Source organism: Mus musculus, chromosome 2 (assembly GCF_000001635.26).
Source record: "Mus musculus strain C57BL/6J chromosome 2, GRCm38.p6 C57BL/6J".
Classification (NCBI taxonomy): Eukaryota; Metazoa; Chordata; class Mammalia; order Rodentia; family Muridae; genus Mus; species Mus musculus.
In genome coordinates, this window is record NC_000068.7 from 104,700,745 (window position 1) to 104,719,854 (window position 19,110).

The following is a 19,110-nucleotide window of genomic DNA, read 5'->3' on the forward strand; positions in this document are numbered from 1 at the left end:
TTACTGCTTTGCCCAGGGTTTAACATATGAAAAGTTTCTAGGTGAAAAAAAAAATTGCCTGCCAACTGCATTCATTTCCTTTGCTCCCCATTGCTGCTGAAAAGGGAACCAAACCTAAGAGCTGGCCATCTCCTGTTTTATATATATATATATATGGGGAAGGGAAATTATAAAAGTATTTATTCTCACAAAATTCTAAGAATTTTCAGAAAATAAATTCAAAATAAAAATAAAATTAATGTCATGCATATTGGTAAGATATAACAAATATCTAAAATAAAGCCTATATAATATTTTTTCAATTCTTGATATAATAGAGATGTCAATTTCCTCTAAGTCAACATATTGACTAAATATATTCTAACCAAAGTCCCAGCAGACTTTTTTGAAATTTCCCAATTGCTTCTAAAATTTATATGGAAATACAAAAGACCCAGAGAGCCAAGACTATTCTATAAAGGCAGCTAGAAGATTTGCGCTGATTTCAAAACTGTCATGCTAATTATCAAGACTATAAGGTTTTAAATATATAGACATATAGATTGACAAAGAATTCAGAAATAGACTCAAATACATACACAGAGAAAGAGACTGGCACACTCATATGTGTCTATATATGTAGTTAGTGGGCAAGCATAGTATTTTTAACAAAATATTTCTTTTCTGGTTTTCTGAGACAAGGTTTCTCTCTGTATAGCTTTGGCTGTCCTGAAACTTGCTTTGTAGACTAGGCTATCCTTGAACTCACAGAGATCTGCCTGTCTCTATCTCCCAAGTACTGGTATTAAAGGCATGCACTACCACTACTCAATATTTCTAAAAACAATTAAATACTTACATGCATCTACAAAAGGATACAGCCAGGTGGTGGTGGCCCAGGCCTTTAATCCCAGCACTCACCTGGCAGAGGCAGGCAGAGCTCTGAGATCAGAGGCAGACTGGTCTACAGAGTGAGTTCCAGGATAGGTAGGGGTACACAGAGAAACCCTATCTCAAAAACAAACAAATAAACATATAAAAGAATGCTACTCAGCTGGTGTGATGGTGCATGACTTTAATCTAGGAACTTGGGAGATAGAGGCTGGCAATTTTCTGTAGATTCAAGGCCAGCCTGGTCTATAGCGTGAGTTGTAGGCCAGCTAAGGTTATATAGAGAAACCTGTTTTGAAAAGAGAGACAGAGACAAAGACAGAGACAGAGAGAAGACAGGGGGAGAGAATTTGCACACTAATAAGATATATATGCTTATGAAAATATTTTATAGAAGTAATTAAGTCTTGGCTGAAGTTGACACTGAAGTACATATGGTATCTTCAATGTTTTTCAAAGTTGAGCAACATTGTGATTTTGTTCTTGTTTATTCTGAGAAAATTGCTTTATATATGTATATGTAGTAAAAATGACAGAAACACATTTAGAGTCCTTTAAGAAATTGCTAGAGATTTTATCCTAATCCCAATCCAATTTTCAATTACTTTTTAATGAAACTCAACATCAACTGTTTGTTTTGAGACAGGGTTTCTCTGTGTGGCCCTGGCTGTCCTACAACTCACTCTGTAGACCATGTTGACCTTGAACTCAAGAGATCCACCTGCCTCTGGCTCCTGAGTGCTGGGATTAAAAACATGTGCCACCACTGCTTGGCTCAAACATCAATTTAAAAAATAGCTTTTAAAAGAACTTTGTGTATCTATATGAATGTGAGTGCTGGTGCCCAGAGTGGAGAAAAAGCATTGGATTTCCTGGAGCTGTCATTATAAGCAGTTGTCACTCAGCATAGGAGCTGAAAGGGAAAACTGGGTCTTCGTAGCACCTTCTGGCTCCTTGAAAACTGGAGGAAAATATTCTTGCCTTAGACATGACCACATGTAATTTCAAGTAATACAACCTAATACTAGCTTCACATTAGAGCCATGCCAATATTTACAGAATGGCAAAAAGCAAGTCCCAAGTCCATCCTTCCCAGAATAGCTGAAAACATAAACCAGAAATCCTCATTAGGAGCTACAGTAAATGAAAACCATGTTAGCAGTCTCTGTTAGTTTTCTGCTGCTGTCGGGAATACTGGAGATAAATCAACTCAAGAGATAAAGTTGTTGGGTGTGGTAGCTTATACCTGTCATCACAGCACTCAGAGGCTAAGGCAGTTAGACTACAAGAGTTTGAGGCAAACCAATAAAGTGAGTTCAAGGGCAGCCAAGTCTACAGAGTGAGAACTTGACTCAAATATATACATATATACATACAAGCTGGGAGCTGGGCATGGTAGTACAGGGCTGTAACCAAGTACTTTGAAAATAGAGACAGGATGATCAGGAGTTCAAGGTTATGCTTGGGTACAGAGAGAATTTGAGGCCAGCCTGGATGTCAAAACCATTGGGAGTGGGAAGCTGGCTTACAGGTTTGGAATTTCTAGCCCCTGATCTACTGTGCCCATCCTTTTGGGTCTGTGGTGAGCTGCACATAAAGGCAGGGTCCACATGACTGGAAAAGCTGCTCAGTTCAGCCCAGAAAGAAAATGAGAGTAAAGGAGTGGCTGGGGACTCCAATTCTCTCAAACGCAGATCCCAAGGACCCTCCCTCCTCAGAGTGCCACAACTGGATCCCTGTGGAGGACATTTCAGACTCAAACAATAGCATGCACACTGCAGCACTCAGTCTGTCAGGAGCCATCTAGGAAAGGCTGAAGGCATGCAAATTCGTTTCTGGAGATGGCCCATCGTTTTGCATGGCTGCAATGGGTAAACTCAGAATTGCAGGGTCTTTATAGATCTCATCTCAGGATTGACCCCTGCTTCTGATATGCCTTTCCTATCATTATTACATAGTCTAATGATTCCTGGACATTAGCCCACCTTATTGGGCAGATTTTCTGCAGATTAACAAAGATATGTAGTAATGCTGTGTAGACAAATTGATCATTTCATAATTCTTAATAATGATTCTATGGAATTCCTAAATTTATACAAGTAATTTTGAGCCCTGTATAGTATGAAAGCTGCAATTAGAATTCTGTAAACCTTCATGTGTCTTAAGTTAACTGCACTAGGATAAGAAAGAGGCTCGGAATAACTTTACAGTCAGGGAAAACATTCTTTCTAGGTTAGCTGTGAGACCACTCACTATCTGCTAAGTAAAGGCCATGAACTGGGAGTGGACGATTTATTGCAGGTGCAAGGACAGAAAATAAAATATTGACTAATTTATCAATATAAAACTTCAAAACTAATGAGACAAAACCATGCTAACTTATAATAATTATTGTTTTAAACTTTTTAAAATATTTATTTTTACTTTTTTAAAGATTTATTATATGTAAGTACACTGTAGCTGCCTTCAGACATCCCAGAAGAGGGCATCAGATATCATTATAGATGGTTGTAAGCTCCCAAGTGGTTGCTGGGATTTGAACTCAGGACCTTCAGAAGAGCAGTTGGTGCTCTTAACAGATGAGCCATCTCTCCAGCTTGTTTTAAACTTTAAAAAAAAAAGATTTATTATTATATGTAAGTACACTGTAGCTGTCTTTAGACACACCAGAAGAGGGTGTCAGATCTCTTTACGGGTGGTTGTGAGACACCATGTGGTTTCTGGGATTCGAACTCAGGACCTTCGGAAGAGCAGTCAGTGCTCTTAACAGCTGAGCCATCTCACCAGCCCTGTTTTAAACTTTTCATGAACTTATGAAGTTAGTAACAGATAATGTTTAGACAAGTATTAGTCTTAATGAAAACACATGTAAACATTTCTGCTGAAACTCCTTATCAATTTATGACTTGAATTAGTGTCTTAAACTTGCTATGAACTCATGGAATGTCCTTATGGAATGTAAAGATGCTTGGAAAACCATGTGATCAAGTCTCTCGAGGAAGTATAAGAACTTAGAACGACAATAAGGGAGAGGCTCTTTCATTCAGCAATAAGAAAGTAGAAGCCTTTTCTTTTTCTGAACAATAAAGGTTGGAGCTGCTTTTTCATCCAGAATGAGTGAGGTTTTTCTATGTTGGCACCTGCTTGTTGGAACTTGCTCATGGGAGCTTACAGGCATAAGTATAGGTATGTATATTTTAAGTATGCATTAATACTTGTGAAGTTGATAAAGATAGGTGGTCAGGACTAACTCAGCTGTGAGTGAGTGTGTGTGTGTATGCATACTGCCCGTGTAAAGGATTTTAATTTTCTTCCTTTCTTTTATTTTAAAAAAGATTTATTTATTTTATGCATATGAGTACACTGTCTTCAGACACATCAGAAAAGGGCATCGGATCCCACTGCAGATGATTGTGAACCACCGTGTGGTTGCTGGGAATTGAACTCAAGACCTTTGGAAGAGCAGTCAAGAAGTGCTCTTAATAGCTGAGCCATCTCTCCAGCCCTCAATTTTCTTCCTTTCTTTTCTCTCTGGTTCACAAAGAGTTAATGAGTTCCAATCCTTTTTGCCTGGGCAGTGAGAGGTCCTTAAGCAAGAAAGAAAAGAAACCAGCGTTCATTAAAGCACAATAGCAAGAGAAAGGAAACCAGGACTTATTAAAGCACAAATAGCAAGACTGCAAGGCAGGGACCATCAGTCTTCAGCCTTTGTCTGACTCCGGTCCACCTCAGCTCATCCCCTAGCCGGAGCAGGCCTCCAGCAAGTCCCACCATTATAAAATGCAGCAGATGACATAATACACTGACGGTTATTGAACATTGACTGCTTCTAAGCACCATTCTCAATGCCTCACATGAATTCCTTCATAGTCACAACTACTCTAGGAGGTAGAATGCCTCACTTAACGGGATGGGAACCCATCCCCCCAACTACACACATTGGAGACAGTAAGTCACAGATGCACACCAGCTAACGTTATTACTGCAATCTTCCCTGGGAACAATTTGTGCTTTAGGCCCATTTGTATATGTGTCCTATAAGAACGTTGTGGTGGCTGATACATTATTTAGGAATGGCTTTGACTGTTTCAGAAACACACCTAAAACCTCAAAATATTTGTCCTTCTTCCCAATCTGCAGCACGACTCTTCATTTGCAGTTTGATAGCATCAACACCGACATTCTTAGACTGTGACACTCCCTTCTAGAGACCTGCATTTTTGGATTCACTTCAAAAAGTTTACGTATTCTTAATAAAATACATAAGCCAGGCAATTTATGGCAGAGCTTGCCACCTTTCACCTGGAGGCCGACTCCCTGCGGGGACCTCAAATAATTTCCACTCTCACTCAGCAAACTGAATCTCTTCAGTCTGTGGAAACCAAGCCCTGGGGAAATGAATTTAAGGTATGGTAAACGCACTCATTTTTCATTTAACCTGCAGAAGGCCTGGCTCACAGGAGTCTCAGACTTTTCACTGTTAAAGCCAGTTTCCCTCTAGTCTTCTGTTTCTCTGATTACTTCAGAGACACTGGAGAGCCTCACTGTTCTAAAGTTTTAACTTCTCAAACAACTGTAAACCCACCAGCAGCTAGGCTGCCAGTTGGGGAACTACTGCTATGTCAATTCTAAGCACTGGTTATCTGGCCCTCCTATGAGAACTTAGTTCAGAGCCACGCGCCCAAGGAAGCCACTTGAAAAACCCACGGTAGTGCTTTTAATCAAAGTCAGATTTGCTTACAGTGAGGTCTTCCCACTCTTTGGGAACTAGGTGAGTCCGACTTCACTTTTTTCTGTAAGGTTTCATCAGAGCACTCCAGAGCACCTTCCAGGCCTTGCTCGGAGGCAGCCGCCTCTGCCTCTCCTGCTTCGTCTACATGGGACTTGTCAAGGTTTTCAGACATCCTCAGTTAAGTCTGTTTCCTTTCCTAGGAAAGAAAGACAATGAGCCAAACGTGTTCATCCAGTGTCACTGACTAAGCCAATGCTTAGCTGTCGTTTTAGTTGTTTTCTCAGCAGTCTTGCTAAGGTTTTATTCATTTATATACTCTTCCTCAGTGACTAAACACACTTAGCCAATGGCGCCTGTAAGTCATGGGCATAGCTGGAATAATGTATCCCACTCCCGAATACATGTCACAAGTTGGGGGTGGGGTGCTTAAACTGAAAGAAGACTTAAGCCACCTACTTCTGCTTTAAGCAAAGGGAGGGGTGATTCAATCCTAATTCTTTCAAGACAGTATTCCACTACATAGCCCCTACTGTCCTTGAGCACTCTCTGTAGTCCAGGCTGGCCTTGAACTCACAACCGTCCTGCCTCCAATTCATAAATGCCAGGCCTACAGACATGCTCCACCACACCCATCGTTACTTTTGTGGCCTAGAGCTCATAGGAAAGTTCATTGGAAAGCCGGCTCTTGTAATCTCAGCACTTGACAGGTGGAAGAACAGCTTCAAGGCTGGGGTCACTAATTCAAAACAAACAACAAAACCAACATTGTGGAAACCATGCTTCTAACCTCCTTCCAATGCTGTGCTGAGATGGATGGATTCCTGTTCCTATCGTGTGGATAGAAATGACTGGGGAGATGGCTCAGTTAGACAAAGTCCTTGCTATAAAGAGCATGAGTTCAGCTCCTAGTACTGCTGAAAATCTAGGCACCACATCGTGCCTAAAGATACTCAAAGCTGATCTCTGGCTTCCATGCCCATGCACAGGTGAGCACACACACACACACACACACACACACACACACACACACCCTTCCCCTAGATTTAATAATAATAATAATAATAATAATAATAATAATAATAATGGAGAGGCAGGTAAATCTCTGAGGCTGAGGTGAGTCTGGTCTACATAGTGAGCTCCAGAACAACCAAAAATAATCAATAACTTCGGATGAGAAACAGTACTGTCTAGACTCTATAACGTGCTTAAGAGAAACGTGTAGCATTCTTTTTTTGTTTTTAAAGACTTATTTAATTTATATGAGTATACTGTAGCTGTCTTCAGACACCAGAAAAGGGCATCAGATCTCATTACGGATGGTTGTGAGCTACCATATGGTTGCTGGGAATTGAACTCAGGATCTCTGGAAGAGCAGTCAGTGCTCTTAACCGCTGAGCCACGCTGAGCCATCTCTCTAGCCTGAAGAAAACCTTTTTAAGTAGTTGCTAAGAACATGATACAATAAATAAATAAATAAATAAATAGCCGGGCTGTGGTGGCGCACGCCTATAGTCCCAGCCCTTGGGAAGCAGAGGCAGGCAGATTTCTAAATTCAAGGCAGCCTGGTCTACAGAGTGAGTTCCAGGACAGCCAGGGCTACACAGAGAAACCTTGTCTCGAAACCCCTGTATCCACCACCCCCTCCCCCCAAAAAGAATATGAATATTATCTAACACTCTAGTCTGGACCAGTTAAAAAAGACATTTTTCTAGAGATTTATTTTACTGTATCGTGATTTATCTTGTGCGCCTGGCCCTTTAAAGGATCCCCACCTGCTAGCCAACTGGCCCTTTAAGAAGTCTTAGCTGGTAGAACTGCTTGACCCTATGACCTTCAGTGTTGATTGCCTCTTGGATTTCTGGGAACAGGATAGAAGGCTAAGAAAGTGGGTTAGACTGGCAGAGTAGAGATGACACCACTTGTGTGTGCCTGATGCCCTAGTTGGTCAGAAGAGAGCACCAGGTCCTCTAAAACTACACTTAACAGATGATAGTGAGACAACATGTGGGTGCTGAGAATCAAACCTTCATCCCCTGTTCAATTTATGTCTGAGAGAAGAGGGGTTTTGTTGTTGTTATTGTTTGTTTGTTTTTTAAATTGGACAGAAAAAGTGAGATATAGGGGCAGTTCTGATGCTTTGATCTGGAATCTGCATGTGAATATTAAAAGGTCCTGTTCCTCAATTGGTTCTTGATTCATCAATAACGATGCTAGTGGCCAACGGCTGGGCAGAACAGGGGGGACTTCCAGGTTCCCGCAGGCAGGCTAGGAGACACAAGATAAGAAAGCAAGCTACTAGCCATGTGAGATGTCCGTAGGAATGGCCATTGGCCATTTCCCCAACTGGGGCTGGGTTAGCAGGTGGGAGATCAGAAAGGAAACTAAGCTGAGGGTAGATTTAGAGGTGTTGAGTTGGAAGTGAAGGTAACGGCATGTTAGCCTTGGGAGGCTTAGAAGTGCCCAACCATTGAGCTAAAAGGCATATTAAAAGCAAGCTTGTGTGTGTCTGTCTTTCATCCGTGGATCCAAGGGAACCAGGGTGGTGGCTTTTAATTCTGGAGCTTAAAGCAGGGTAGTAGAAACTACACATGCTACACATGCTACAGCAGTCAGTTCTCTTAATTGCTGAACCAGTTTTCCAGCCTAATATTTATTTTATGTGTATGAGTGTGTTTACCTGCATATATGTAGACTGTGTACAGTGCCCTCAAAGGCCAAAAGAGGGCATCAGATAACCTAGGACTGGGCTTATCAGGTTACCAGGTGTTTGTGGGGGTGTTGGGAACTGAACCTGGGTGCTCTGCAAGAATAGTCACTGCTTGACAGCTGAGCCATCTCTTCAGCCTCATAAAAGAAATCTTTTTTTTCCTCCCCCCCCCCTTTTTTTTTTTTTTTTTGGTTTTTTGAGACAGGGTTTCTCTGTATAGCCTTGGCTGGAACTCACTTTGTAGACCAGGCTGACCTCAAACTCAGAAATCCGCCTGCCTCTGCCTCTCGAGTGCTGGGACTAAAGGCGTGCACCACCACTCCCCACAAAAGAAATCTTTTAATTACATTAAAGTTTTTAAGCCCTCCCCACCCTTTGCTGTTTTTAGGATATTTCCAGTTAAGAAAGATGATGCTTCAGCATTTACAACACTGATAATAACACTTTGAGGATCACAAACTATTGTCATAAACACCAATTCAGCTCATTACATACTTGGAAGGTAGTCGAAGAATCTAAAGAAATGTACTATGTTTTAAAGAGATTTGGCCCACTTCTGCACACTGGAGAGAAGAATCACTTGGTATAATTATCTAAAATCGCAAGAGACCTCAATTTAAAAACAGAATAAAGTTACTGGAATTCAAATCTGCAGGCTTGTTGCGATCATCAGTCTCACTGTCACCTTGGAAAGGACCCTCGGGAGAACTGTCCAGATCAGGCTGGCTCAGTTCATGGGGGTGCTGGAGAGCCCCTTGATTGGTTTCCTTGATTTCGTTCACCGAGGTGGGAAGACTCTCCCCACCCTTGGGCAGCACCATTTCCTGGGCTGGGTTCTGGCCTAACAACAGTTCCATAGAAAGGGACTGTGCACTAGACGACTTTGTTGCTATTTCTTGACCATGAATGTGACATGCCCAGCTACCTCATGCTCCTGCTGGGCTGTGGGCCAAAAATAACCCCCCTTACGTGCTTAAGTTTCTTTTCTTTTCTTTTCTTTTCTTTTCTTTCCTTTTGAAACAAGATCTCACAACCCTGGCTACAGGCACCTGCCTCTGCCTCTGTTTTGGGGAGCCAGGGTCCCTCTTTGTACTTTTTTTTTTTTTTAGATTTATTTATTAACATTGTAGCTGACTTCAGACACACCAGAAGAGGGCGTCAGATCTCATTACAGGTGGTTGTGAGCCACCACGTGGTTGCTGGGATTTGAACTCAGGACCTTGGGAAGACCAGCCTCCACACCCCCCACCCCATGTACTTTCTAGCTAGCCTAGGACTCACCATACAGCCCCCGAACTCATAAGAAGAGCTGCCCACCTCAGCTCCTGGGGCTTTCAATCCCAGAAAGCCATGTGCCACCACTCCCTGCCCAACTTTTCCTTCCAAAACCCATTTCTCCATTGTCTTAAATCCTACTAGCGTTTGGAAGTGCAACAGATCCAATGTTCATTACCTACAGATTCTATAAGAAACAAAACATCTAATTTTATCCTCTTCAAACACCAGGGAGCTGTCCAGAGGAAGTCATTCACTGGATACAGAGAAGAGGAAAGGCAAGATGCCTTGAGTCACAAAAGACTGTCCCTGTCCCCCCAAGACCCTGTTCAGGTCCTGTCTCCTCCCAGGGCTCTTCCTTCAACCTTATGAATGTTTACATCTTTCTCCAAAGTCCTGCAAGGCTGATTGTGAGACAGCTGGCATCCATCACTGCCTTTAATTCCAGTCAAAATATGATTATTCCAATAGGGATAGGAAGCTGAAAACAATCTAATCAGAGACGGACAGGCATGCTTGCAAGGAGCCACAATGAAACTCAAATTAGCATGACGCTGCTATTCTGAAGAGGAGGAAGCTGAGAAAACTTTCCCAGAAAAGATGACATGTGACCTGTCTTTGAAAGGAGTAGAATTTCACCAAGTTATAACGTCGGGGTAGGGGTGAAAGGAGGGGGGTTTTCATTCCTCCAGCAGAAAAGCCAGTGGTGCCTGAAATGGAAAAGTGGCAGTAAGCAAAGATGGAAAGAGGAATTGGGGGTCTGGTGGGGAAAGCGCTAATTTGTACTCTAAAAATGAAATGAAAAGCTTTGTCTAGATTTTGAACTTCTCAAGAGCCAAGATCAATCATATTCTCCATAAATGCTCTATTAGTATACCCCTAAGCCCCCAAGCCCGGCAAACAGATACTCATTTGTTGACAGACATAAAACCCTGTGTCATCTGTGTGATGTCACTGTTAGGAGGGGTTGTTCAAGGTGTTTTGGGTAGCACTGAACCTGTGGTTTAAAAGTGACAATAACTTCAGTAAAAGTGGCCCATTTTTCTTAAAATGTCCTATTCCCCCATCACTACTGAGGTCTCATTCTGTGTCTTTACTGTGGCTTCAGTTTTCTACAGTTAAGTGCCTCCTGGTTTCCTGCATAAGGGTACCCTGCGGCCACAGACTGCCACACCACCACCATTCCACACTGGCAGCTATAATTAAAGAGTAGTAGGATTATGGGGGGGGGGGTGCTATTTAATTGCTCTCATTCATTCACTCAACAATCATAAAACCCTATGGTACCTAACCAGGAAACCGAGGGGGAGGATCCTGGCACGGGGACCGGCATCTGTCGGAGCTGCACGCCGGCCCAAGCTGAACACAAAAGAATCCTCCAGAAAGGGTCTTTCAAGCGAAAAGAAAAGATCTCTGACCCCCGGCGCCGGGAACCGCGTTCAGATTTCGTCGTAAACAGCTGTTTCGGTCGGCGAGGGCAGGGGCGCGCCGGGGAGTCCGGCCTGGAGGGTGGGCCTCACCCATCCCTGTTCTCCTCCTCGCTCCACCCTGCATCCTCGGGACCCGACCGGCTGGGAGAGGTCCAGAAACCGGAGCGCTTTCGCCCGGTGGATCCCGGGCCGGCCCGCCGGCCTCTGCCCCGCTCACCTGCCGCGGCGTCGGCGACCACCCAGGGTCACTCCGGCTGCGAGTACCGCGGGGTCCGCGACGCGAAAGGGGGGGAGCGATGCGCGCCGGCCTGGGCGCCTGGGCCTCGACCCCCGCCGGGGCGCCTGGCTCTCCCCGAGCTGCGGGCCGTCCTCTGTGCCCCGCGTCGGTGGGCAGCGCCGGCCGCGCTCAGTGCGGGGCGGGGGAGGCGGGATGCGCCTGCCCAGCGTGGGCGGCGCCATGCTCCTGTACGGACCGGCGGCCGGCTCTCCCGCTGTCACCAAGGGGCTCGGGAATCTGGCGCTCGGAGCTGAGCTTCACTACGTTTTTGTGTGGAAAGGCTGATGCGGGCCCGGGGAGGGGGGCGGCCGAGGGAGTGCGGTGGCCCCCGGCTCGAAGTCGCTCCGGCCGCACAGGGAGGCGCCATGTTGAGGTTGGGCAAAAGCGGAGGCGATGGCGCGCAGTTAAAAGTGTGGTAAAGCGCAGGGCGCCTTAGAAGCTACTTTCCCTGCCAGGACTTTGAAAACTGAATATTCCATCAACCAGGCCAATCTCACTCCCTTGCCTTCATTTTGGACACCCACACACTCACAGGCTCCTTTTGGATTCTGAGCCCTGGCTTGAGCGGTCCCTTCGAAGTGTTTGGGTGACCGAGGCTTCAGCTTGATATGAAAAGAGGCGAGAGCAGCGGTTCCCTAGCTCAGCCCTTGGAGAAGTTGCGTTCCAGAAAGGAAGATCATTTCCCCTAAATATCATGTCCCTGGGTCCATAAAGTTGGGGCGGGCATGATCATTGTTGTACAAGAAAAAAAAAATTAAGCCAACAAAAACATCACCCCACTCCAAGCCTGGGGCGCTATAATAGCTAACTTCACTAACAGAAATACTTTGTCATCTGTCTCTATCTTAAATAAAAGATAGGAATCTTTGCTACTTTGTAGATTCTCCTCCCCCACTCCTTCCCCCTCTAACACTAGACCGAAGAGAAATAAGCATAGAGGGGAGAGACAGAGGACAGAGGGGGTGGGGGTGGGAGAGGGATTCTTGATTGATTGATTTGGTTTTTCGAGACAGGGTTTCTCTGTATAGTCCTGGCTGTCCAGGAACTCACTCTGTAGACCAGGCTAGCCTCGAACTCAGAAATCCACCTGCCTCTGTCTCCCAAGTGCTGGGGTTAAAGGCGTGCACCACCACGCCCGGCTAAGGGATCCCTGAATTTAATTTCTTTCCTTTTTTCTTTTTTTCTTTTTTTTTCTTTAAGCACTACTACTAACAAACCGCATATGTAAACTCCGGGCCCCACCTACTGTTTATATATCACTGAAAAGTTTCCAGAATTCCCAACTCACACAATCATAGAAACTATTTGCAGCTCGCAAAACGGAGCTGGAGCTCGAGGCAAATCATTGTCCGCTGTTGCAGACAGTCCTAAGCAGTTCCCCCATCCCTATACCTGGGATTAAAATGAAAGCACATTTTAAAATTTGTGGTTTTGTTGGGCTTTTTTTGGTTTTTGGAGACAGGGTTTCTCTGTGTAGCCCTGGCTGTCCTGGAACTCACTTTGTAGACCAGGCTGGCATCGAACTCAGAAATCCACCTGCCTCTGCCTCCCAAGTGCTGGGATTAAAGGTGTGCGCCACCACTGCCCGGCTTGTTTGTTTTTAAAGATTTATTTACTTATTTTATATAGGTACACTGTAGCTGTCTTCAGACACACCAGAAGAGGGCATCAGATCTCATTACAGATGGTTGTGAACCATGCATGTGGTTGCTGGGATTTGAACTCATGTCCTTTGGAAGAGCAGTCAGTGCTCTTAACTGCTGAGCCATCTCTCCAGCCCTGTATTTGTGATTTTAAAGAAACTAAAATTCCGAATTTCTCAAAAATGTCACTACATGATTTAACTGCTTTTTAGTGCTTTATTAACGAACTTATTTATACATTTTTTAACGGTCCCAGTTTTAATGGAAGGTGTATAGCGTGCTGCATTGCATCTTGAGGCTGAGTTGCTGTGTGTCTGCTTTTTGCAACTGAACAGAGGAATGGAGCATATAACTAACAAGAAAAAAGGCCCTCCTGCCTGCCTCCGAGACCTGGAGGATCAAGTCACCTCTGATCCCCTGAGCCTGGGGGTCTCCCCAACCCAATTGCCCTTCTGAAGTCAATTCCCCCAGGAGCCTGGCTAGGACAGCCCCCAAATGGGGGCAAACAAGGAACGGGATGCTCAGTCCCCCTTCCAGTCACTTTAGGAACAGTACTGTGTGACAGCAGCAGGAAGAGCGTCCATGGGCTTGTGTGGCAGCCGGAGCAGGCTGGCCAGGTGCCTGCCCTCATTCTGTGCGCAGGATGATATGGATGCCTGACTCCGTGAACACGGGCCCACTCATCTCCCCAGTCCGTAGAGCAAACGATGCATCCTCAAACGGTTTCTCCATCTGTCCTCTGCTGAAGGCACCCAGGTCTCCCCTGGCTTTGGCAGAGCTGCAGTCACTGAACTGTGAGGCCAGAGATTCAAAGTCCTCCTCTCCTGACTTAATCTTCCGGATGTAGCCATTGATGAGCTCCAGGGCCTCCTCCTTGCTCCTGGTGATCTTTTCCTGGCGCCAGGATGAGGGCCTCCGAGATTGGCTGTGCTTCACCAGCAGGTGTGAGCAGCGCACCCTGGCAGGCTCACCCTGGCCGTTCTTGCTGCTGCCTTCGCTGGGCCGCTCCCACTGGCTGGCGTTGGTGATGTGATTGAAGTAGTATTCCCGGCCTGAGCTGCGACTCATATACTTCTTCCAGCCGGGCGGCAGCTTCTCGTCTGCCATCTTCGCTCAGGAGTAACCTATAAAATGAGGGTTTATTTAAATAACTAGAGCAAATGGAGGGGAATAATGGTTTCAAACATAAAACACATGTAATTATTACTAAAGATTTAAGCTTGAGCCTCACACACTAAATATAAATATATATGAACACACCACCCTGGGATGCCTAGATGGCTCAGCAAACTTTTGACATGAAAACCAGGCAACCTGAGTTGATTCCTAGAACACACCAGTTAAGGTAGAAGGAGAGAACTGACTGCATACAGTTACACTCAGATCTCAACATGAGCAGTGGCTGGTGTGTTCACATACAATACAGCAGATTAAAAATAAAACAATTCCCAGATGGTTCACTTTAGGAGAATACAACTAAAGAAAGATATTCAACTAATTGAACATTCAATTCTATCTGAATTCAGACTACTGTGCCTAGTTTGCTTTTGTGGGGGATTTGTTTGTTTTTGCTTTTTGAGAAGACCTCTCACTGTGTTGCTAGCTCTTGGCTGGCCTGGGACTCCCTATGTAGATCAGGCTAGCTCTAAATTCACAGAGCTCCAATTGCCTCTGTCTCCCAAATTCTGGGATTAAAGGCATATGCCACCATGCTCAGCTGAAGCAGAAATTCTAAAACTGTATCATCTAAAATCTATTATCAGTAATTCCAGGCAAGAATAAACTTCCCAAGTGATCCAAACATGAAAGCCAGAATGGAACACAGACATACCCTTAGAGAAATCTACCTTCCTTGGGGTTTTAAAACTAAGTAAAAAAAAAAAAAAAAAAAAAAAAAAAAAAAAAAAAAGGCTGGGCGTGGTGGCGCATGCCTTTAATCCCAGCACTTGGGAGGCAGAGGCAGGCGAATTTCTGAGTTCCAGGCCAGCCTGGTTTACAGAGTGAGTTCCAGGACAGCCAGGGCTACACAGAGAATCCCTGTCTCGAAAACAAAACAAAACAAAAACAAAACACTAAGTCTTCCCTGAAGAGGCTAGAGACAACACCAAGACCATTCCATTTTATCTGGGACAATTCATCTGGTTTTTGTTTTGTTTTGTTTTGAGACAGGGTTTCTCTATGTAGCCTTGGCTGTCCTGGAACTGGTTCTGTAGCCCAGGCTGGCCTCGAACTCACAGAGATCTTGTCTGCCTCCGGAGTGCTGGGATCAAAAGCATGCGACGCCACTGCCCAGCTAGGATGATTCATCTGTAATCTTTTGATACTTAAAAGGTTCCCTTTAAATATAAATGTTCATACATGGGCCGGTTCGATCTTTGACTGTAAGGACTGGAAACTCAAACTAACCTTGAGATAAAGTGAGCTCAGCGCCAGACTGCAGTGTGGAGAGAACGGTAACAGCTGTCCCGGAGGTAGACTGTTGTCACCCCCTTGGGACACACAGGATCCCTCTAACTGTTCCTTGTTTCTGGTTTCTTAGTGTTGCTCCCTTGTGTTTTAGATCTAGTCAGTGTATTAAGCAGGGTTCTCCAGAGTCACAGAACGTATGGAAAGTCTCTATATAGTAAGGGAATTCGTTATAATGGCTTACAGTCCGTAGTCCAACTCCCCAACAATGGTCAGCTGTGAATGGGAAGTCCAAGGATCTAGTAGTTGCTCAATCCCATGAGGCTAGTTGTTTCAGCTGGTCTTCTGTAGAAGTAGATTCCCACAGATGGTGCTAGTAAGTAAACGAAAGCAGGCAAAGAGTGAATTTTCCTTATGTAGGCCTTCAGCAGAAGGTGTAGCCCAGATTAAGGGTGTGTACTGCCATGCCTAGATCTGGGCCTTGATTTGTCCCAGGTTGACTTTGAATTTAGAGATCTCCTTGCCTTAGTCTCCTGGGATTAAAGGCCTGTACTACCTTGCCAAGGCCTAAGCTTTTTATAGCCACTATGCCTCAAAATCTCCATGTCAAGGTCCAGGTGAGAAACTTGTGTCTTCCAGCCTCAAGATGTGGATCACAGGTGTGCCCTCCAGATCTGGATTGTAGTTCGTTCCAGATGTAGTCAAATTGACAACCTGGAATAGCCATCACAGCCCGGTAGAATTTGGATTTGCATAAAACCTAGCTCCTTAGTCTGCAGGAGGTTGCCTTTGGATGGAGTGCTCGTCCACAGACGACTCTGCTGAGCAGAGGTCAAGTTTACAGTCACCTAAGCACTGAGCACACAGGTGAGATGGGTCCCTTAGCAGGATCTGAGGAAGACTGGGTGAGAGCACGGAGCTAACAGCGAGGACAGTGACCCAGCATGGTTCTCCAAGGTTTTCAGAGTAGCACTGGTCCTATGGTTTGAAGTTTATAATGTCTTCAGAAAATGACAGCTCTACCATAAAACCTCCTATTCTTGGGCTGATCACCTGGCTCAATGGGTAAGAGACTGCTCAAAGCCTGGCAGCCTGAGCTTGGTCCCCAGGCTCCACAAGGCGGAAGAAACACACGAAGACTGGCAGTTGTGCTGACCTTGCCGTGCCCATTGCATCACACACACAAATGTTATATAGTTTCTAAAAATCTTAGTAAGTTTAAGGTAAGCTCCCTGCTCCAACCCCAGACACTATCTTGCTGTGTAGCTCAGGCTGGCCTGCAACTCACCATCTTCCCATTTCAGCCTCTGAAGTATTGGAATTAGACACAGGACACATCACAGTTGGCTTTTAACTGTGACTATTAGAATGTTTTCCGTGGTCTGACCATTCTGTTAGAATGTTCCTTCCTGAAGCATGAGCAAGTGCTGGGGCCATGGCTCAGCAGTTATGAGTACTGGCTGCTCTTCTAAAGAGGACCTGGGCTTGCTGCCCAGCTTCCACATGGCAGCTCACAACTGCCTAGAACTCCAGTTCCAGGGGATCTGAGCCCCTCTTCTGACCTCAGTAGGCCTCTCTCTCTCACTCTCTCTCTCTCTCTCTCTCTCACACACACACACACACTGTGCACAGGCATACAAAATAAAAGAAATAAAAAGAATGAACAAGCATGGCATGGTGGTACACATCTTTAATTTAAAAAATTTAAGAACTCAGGAGGCAGAGGCAGTTGGATCTCCAAGTTTGAGGCCAGCCTGGTCTAGAGTGAGTTCCAGGCCATCCAGGGTTACACGGGGAACCCATGGCTTAAAAAGCCAAAACCACAAAAAAGAAAAAGAAAAAAAAAAAAAAGCCTGAGCAGTGCTAGCAGTTAGAAACTGAATGTTCCCGTCTTTTCCAGAAGGTGCTAGTTCCAGTAGCCAAAGACTCATGCTTTAACTATGTGCAAAACAAAGATTGTAGACCAGATAGTGTGCAGCCGCTCTGCCAACTATGTGCATCTCACCAGTTTCAGTAGCCTCGATCTGAAAACTTCCTCTCACACTTAAGTCATGATCTTTCACCACTTTTTGTTTTTAAAGGTCTGTTTTAATGTGCATTGGTGTTTTGCCTATGTGTATGTCTGTGTCAGGGTGCCAAATCCCCTGGGATTGGAGTTAGACAGTTGTGAGCTACCATGTGGGTGCTGGGAATTGAACCTGGGTCTTCTGGAAGAACAGACAGGCTCTTAACCACAGTGCCATCTCTCCAGCCCTTCTTTCGTCACTTTTAAAGCTGCCTTTCTTTTTTCTTCTTTCTTTCTTTCTTTCTTTCTTTCTTTCTTTCTTTCTTTCTTTCTTTCTTTCTTCCTTCCTTCCTTTCTTTCTTTCTTTCTTTCAAGATTTATTTAACAGCCGGGCATTGGTGGGGCATGCCTTTAATCTCAGCACTTGGGAGGCAGAGGCAGGCAGATTTCTGAGTTTGAGGCCAGCCTGGTCTACAGAGTGAGATCTGAGCAGCCAGGGCTATACAGAGAAACCCTGTCTCAAAAAACAAAACAAAACACCCCCCCAATAAATTATTTATGTATGTGAATCCACTGTTGATGTTTTCAGACACACCAGAAGAGGGCATCAGATCCCACTACAGATGGTTGTGTACCACCATGTAGTTGGTGGGATTTGAACTCAGGACCTCTGGAAGAGCAGTCAGTGCTCTTAACCGCTGAACCATCTCTCCAGTCCCAAGCCATCTCGATAGTCCCTGCCTTTTTTTGTCTCTTTGGATTTTTGTTTTGTTTTGTTTTTTGAGACATGGTTTCTCCGTGTAGCCCAGGCTGTCCTAGAACTCACTCAGTAGACCAGGCTAGCCTTGGACTTAGAAATCTGCCTGCCTCTGCCTCCCAAGGGTTGGAATTAAAGGTGTGCGCCACCACTGCCCGGCTTGCCTGTTTCTTAATTTTGCCTCAAATCTGTCTTTCCCAAGGTAATTGGTTTCATAAGTACTATAGCTGTCAGCTTTCTGTTTGAAAACTACCTGATGTTAGTTTTGTCAAAAAATAAGAGATCACTCATTGTATGCTAGCAGATTGGGAAATTAAGCTTTCCTACTGCTTTAATGTTTTCTATTACCCTGTTTCTGTATGTGTGTGTATGTGGGTATGTGTGTGTACATATGTGCCATAGCACATATGTGGTCAGAGGAAAACTTATGGAAGGTGGGTCTCTCCTTCTACCATGTGGGTCCTGGGAACTGAACTCAGTTCAACAAGCTTGGTGGTGAGTATCTTAACCCACTGAGTCATGGTATCAGTCCCGAGTTTTCCCTACTTCTTAGTAAGAGACTAACCGGGGAAGTAGCTCAATTAGTAGAATTCTTGCCTTGCATGCACAAAGCCCTAGATTTTGTTTCCAGTGTTGCTTAAGCCCTGTGGTGGTACACACCAATCACCATAGCTCTTGGGAGGTAGACACAGAAGGATCAGGAGTTCAAGGTCATCCTCGGTTACTTTGGGAGTCCAAGCCCAATACACACCTGTAATCCCAGCATCCTATGCTGAGGTGGGAAGGGGACAGAACTGTCTGGAGCCTAGAAAGCCAGCTGGCCTAGAGTGTGCAGAACAGCAAAGCAGAAAGGAGCCTCTGCCTCAGAAACAGGCAGGAGAACCGACCCCCAAAAGTAGTCCTCTGACCGCCACATCCACATTTCCGCACACTCAAGACATGGACTTGTAAAAACAAATTGAAAATTTAAGAAGGCTAAAATAAAATATAAAATTCAGCCTTATAAAA

The 19,110-nt window shown here is 44.8% G+C and overlaps 2 protein-coding genes and 1 long non-coding RNA gene across 6 annotated transcripts in view; 1 reads left to right on the plus strand and 2 right to left on the minus strand.

The window, feature by feature from the left end:
- The window catches only part of Tcp11l1 (t-complex 11 like 1), a 44,928-nt gene extending 33,503 nt beyond the window's left edge, over window positions 1–11,425 (minus strand). The window contains exons 1-2 of one of the 3 annotated variants that reach the window (XM_006499734.4): window positions 11,232–11,422; window positions 5,612–5,798 (exon numbers count right to left, since the gene is read on the minus strand). In XM_006499734.4, the coding sequence (XP_006499797.1) occupies window positions 5,612–5,774 (163 nt within the window). In that variant the 5' untranslated portion in view covers window positions 5,775–5,798; window positions 11,232–11,422. Of the gene's footprint in view, window positions 1–5,611; window positions 5,799–11,231 lie in introns of all 3 variants that reach the window. The other 2 variants (NM_177190.5, XM_006499735.3) reach the window with 2 other exon arrangements.
- On the plus strand, window positions 9,563–12,159 carry Gm6306 (predicted gene 6306). The gene has a single exon (NR_166704.1). It is a non-coding gene; the product is annotated as a predicted gene 6306 (long non-coding RNA).
- A 983-nt stretch (window positions 12,160–13,142) lies between these two features.
- On the minus strand, window positions 13,143–15,618 carry Pin1rt1 (protein (peptidyl-prolyl cis/trans isomerase) NIMA-interacting 1, retrogene 1). Of its 2 annotated transcripts, none has more exons than XM_006499488.1 (2): window positions 15,585–15,618; window positions 13,143–14,058 (listed from the first exon to the last, which is right to left on the minus strand). In XM_006499488.1, exon 2 carries the CDS (start codon window positions 14,039–14,041, stop codon window positions 13,562–13,564), a length of 480 nt encoding a protein of 159 aa, XP_006499551.1. In that variant the 5' UTR covers window positions 14,042–14,058; window positions 15,585–15,618; the 3' UTR covers window positions 13,143–13,561. The 2 variants fall into 2 exon arrangements, with proteins under 2 accessions (XP_006499551.1, NP_001028940.1); NM_001033768.2 differs by lacking the exon at window positions 15,585–15,618 and adding an exon at window positions 15,341–15,546 and having other exon boundaries at window positions 13,182–14,058.
- Window positions 15,619–19,110: the final 3,492 nt, after the last annotated feature.

Excerpts from the sequence above, each read along its gene's own strand:
- Pin1rt1 (XM_006499488.1), bottom strand. The coding sequence starts at position 14,041 with ATGGCAGACGAGAAGCTGCCGCCCGGCTGGAAGAAGTATATGAGTCGC.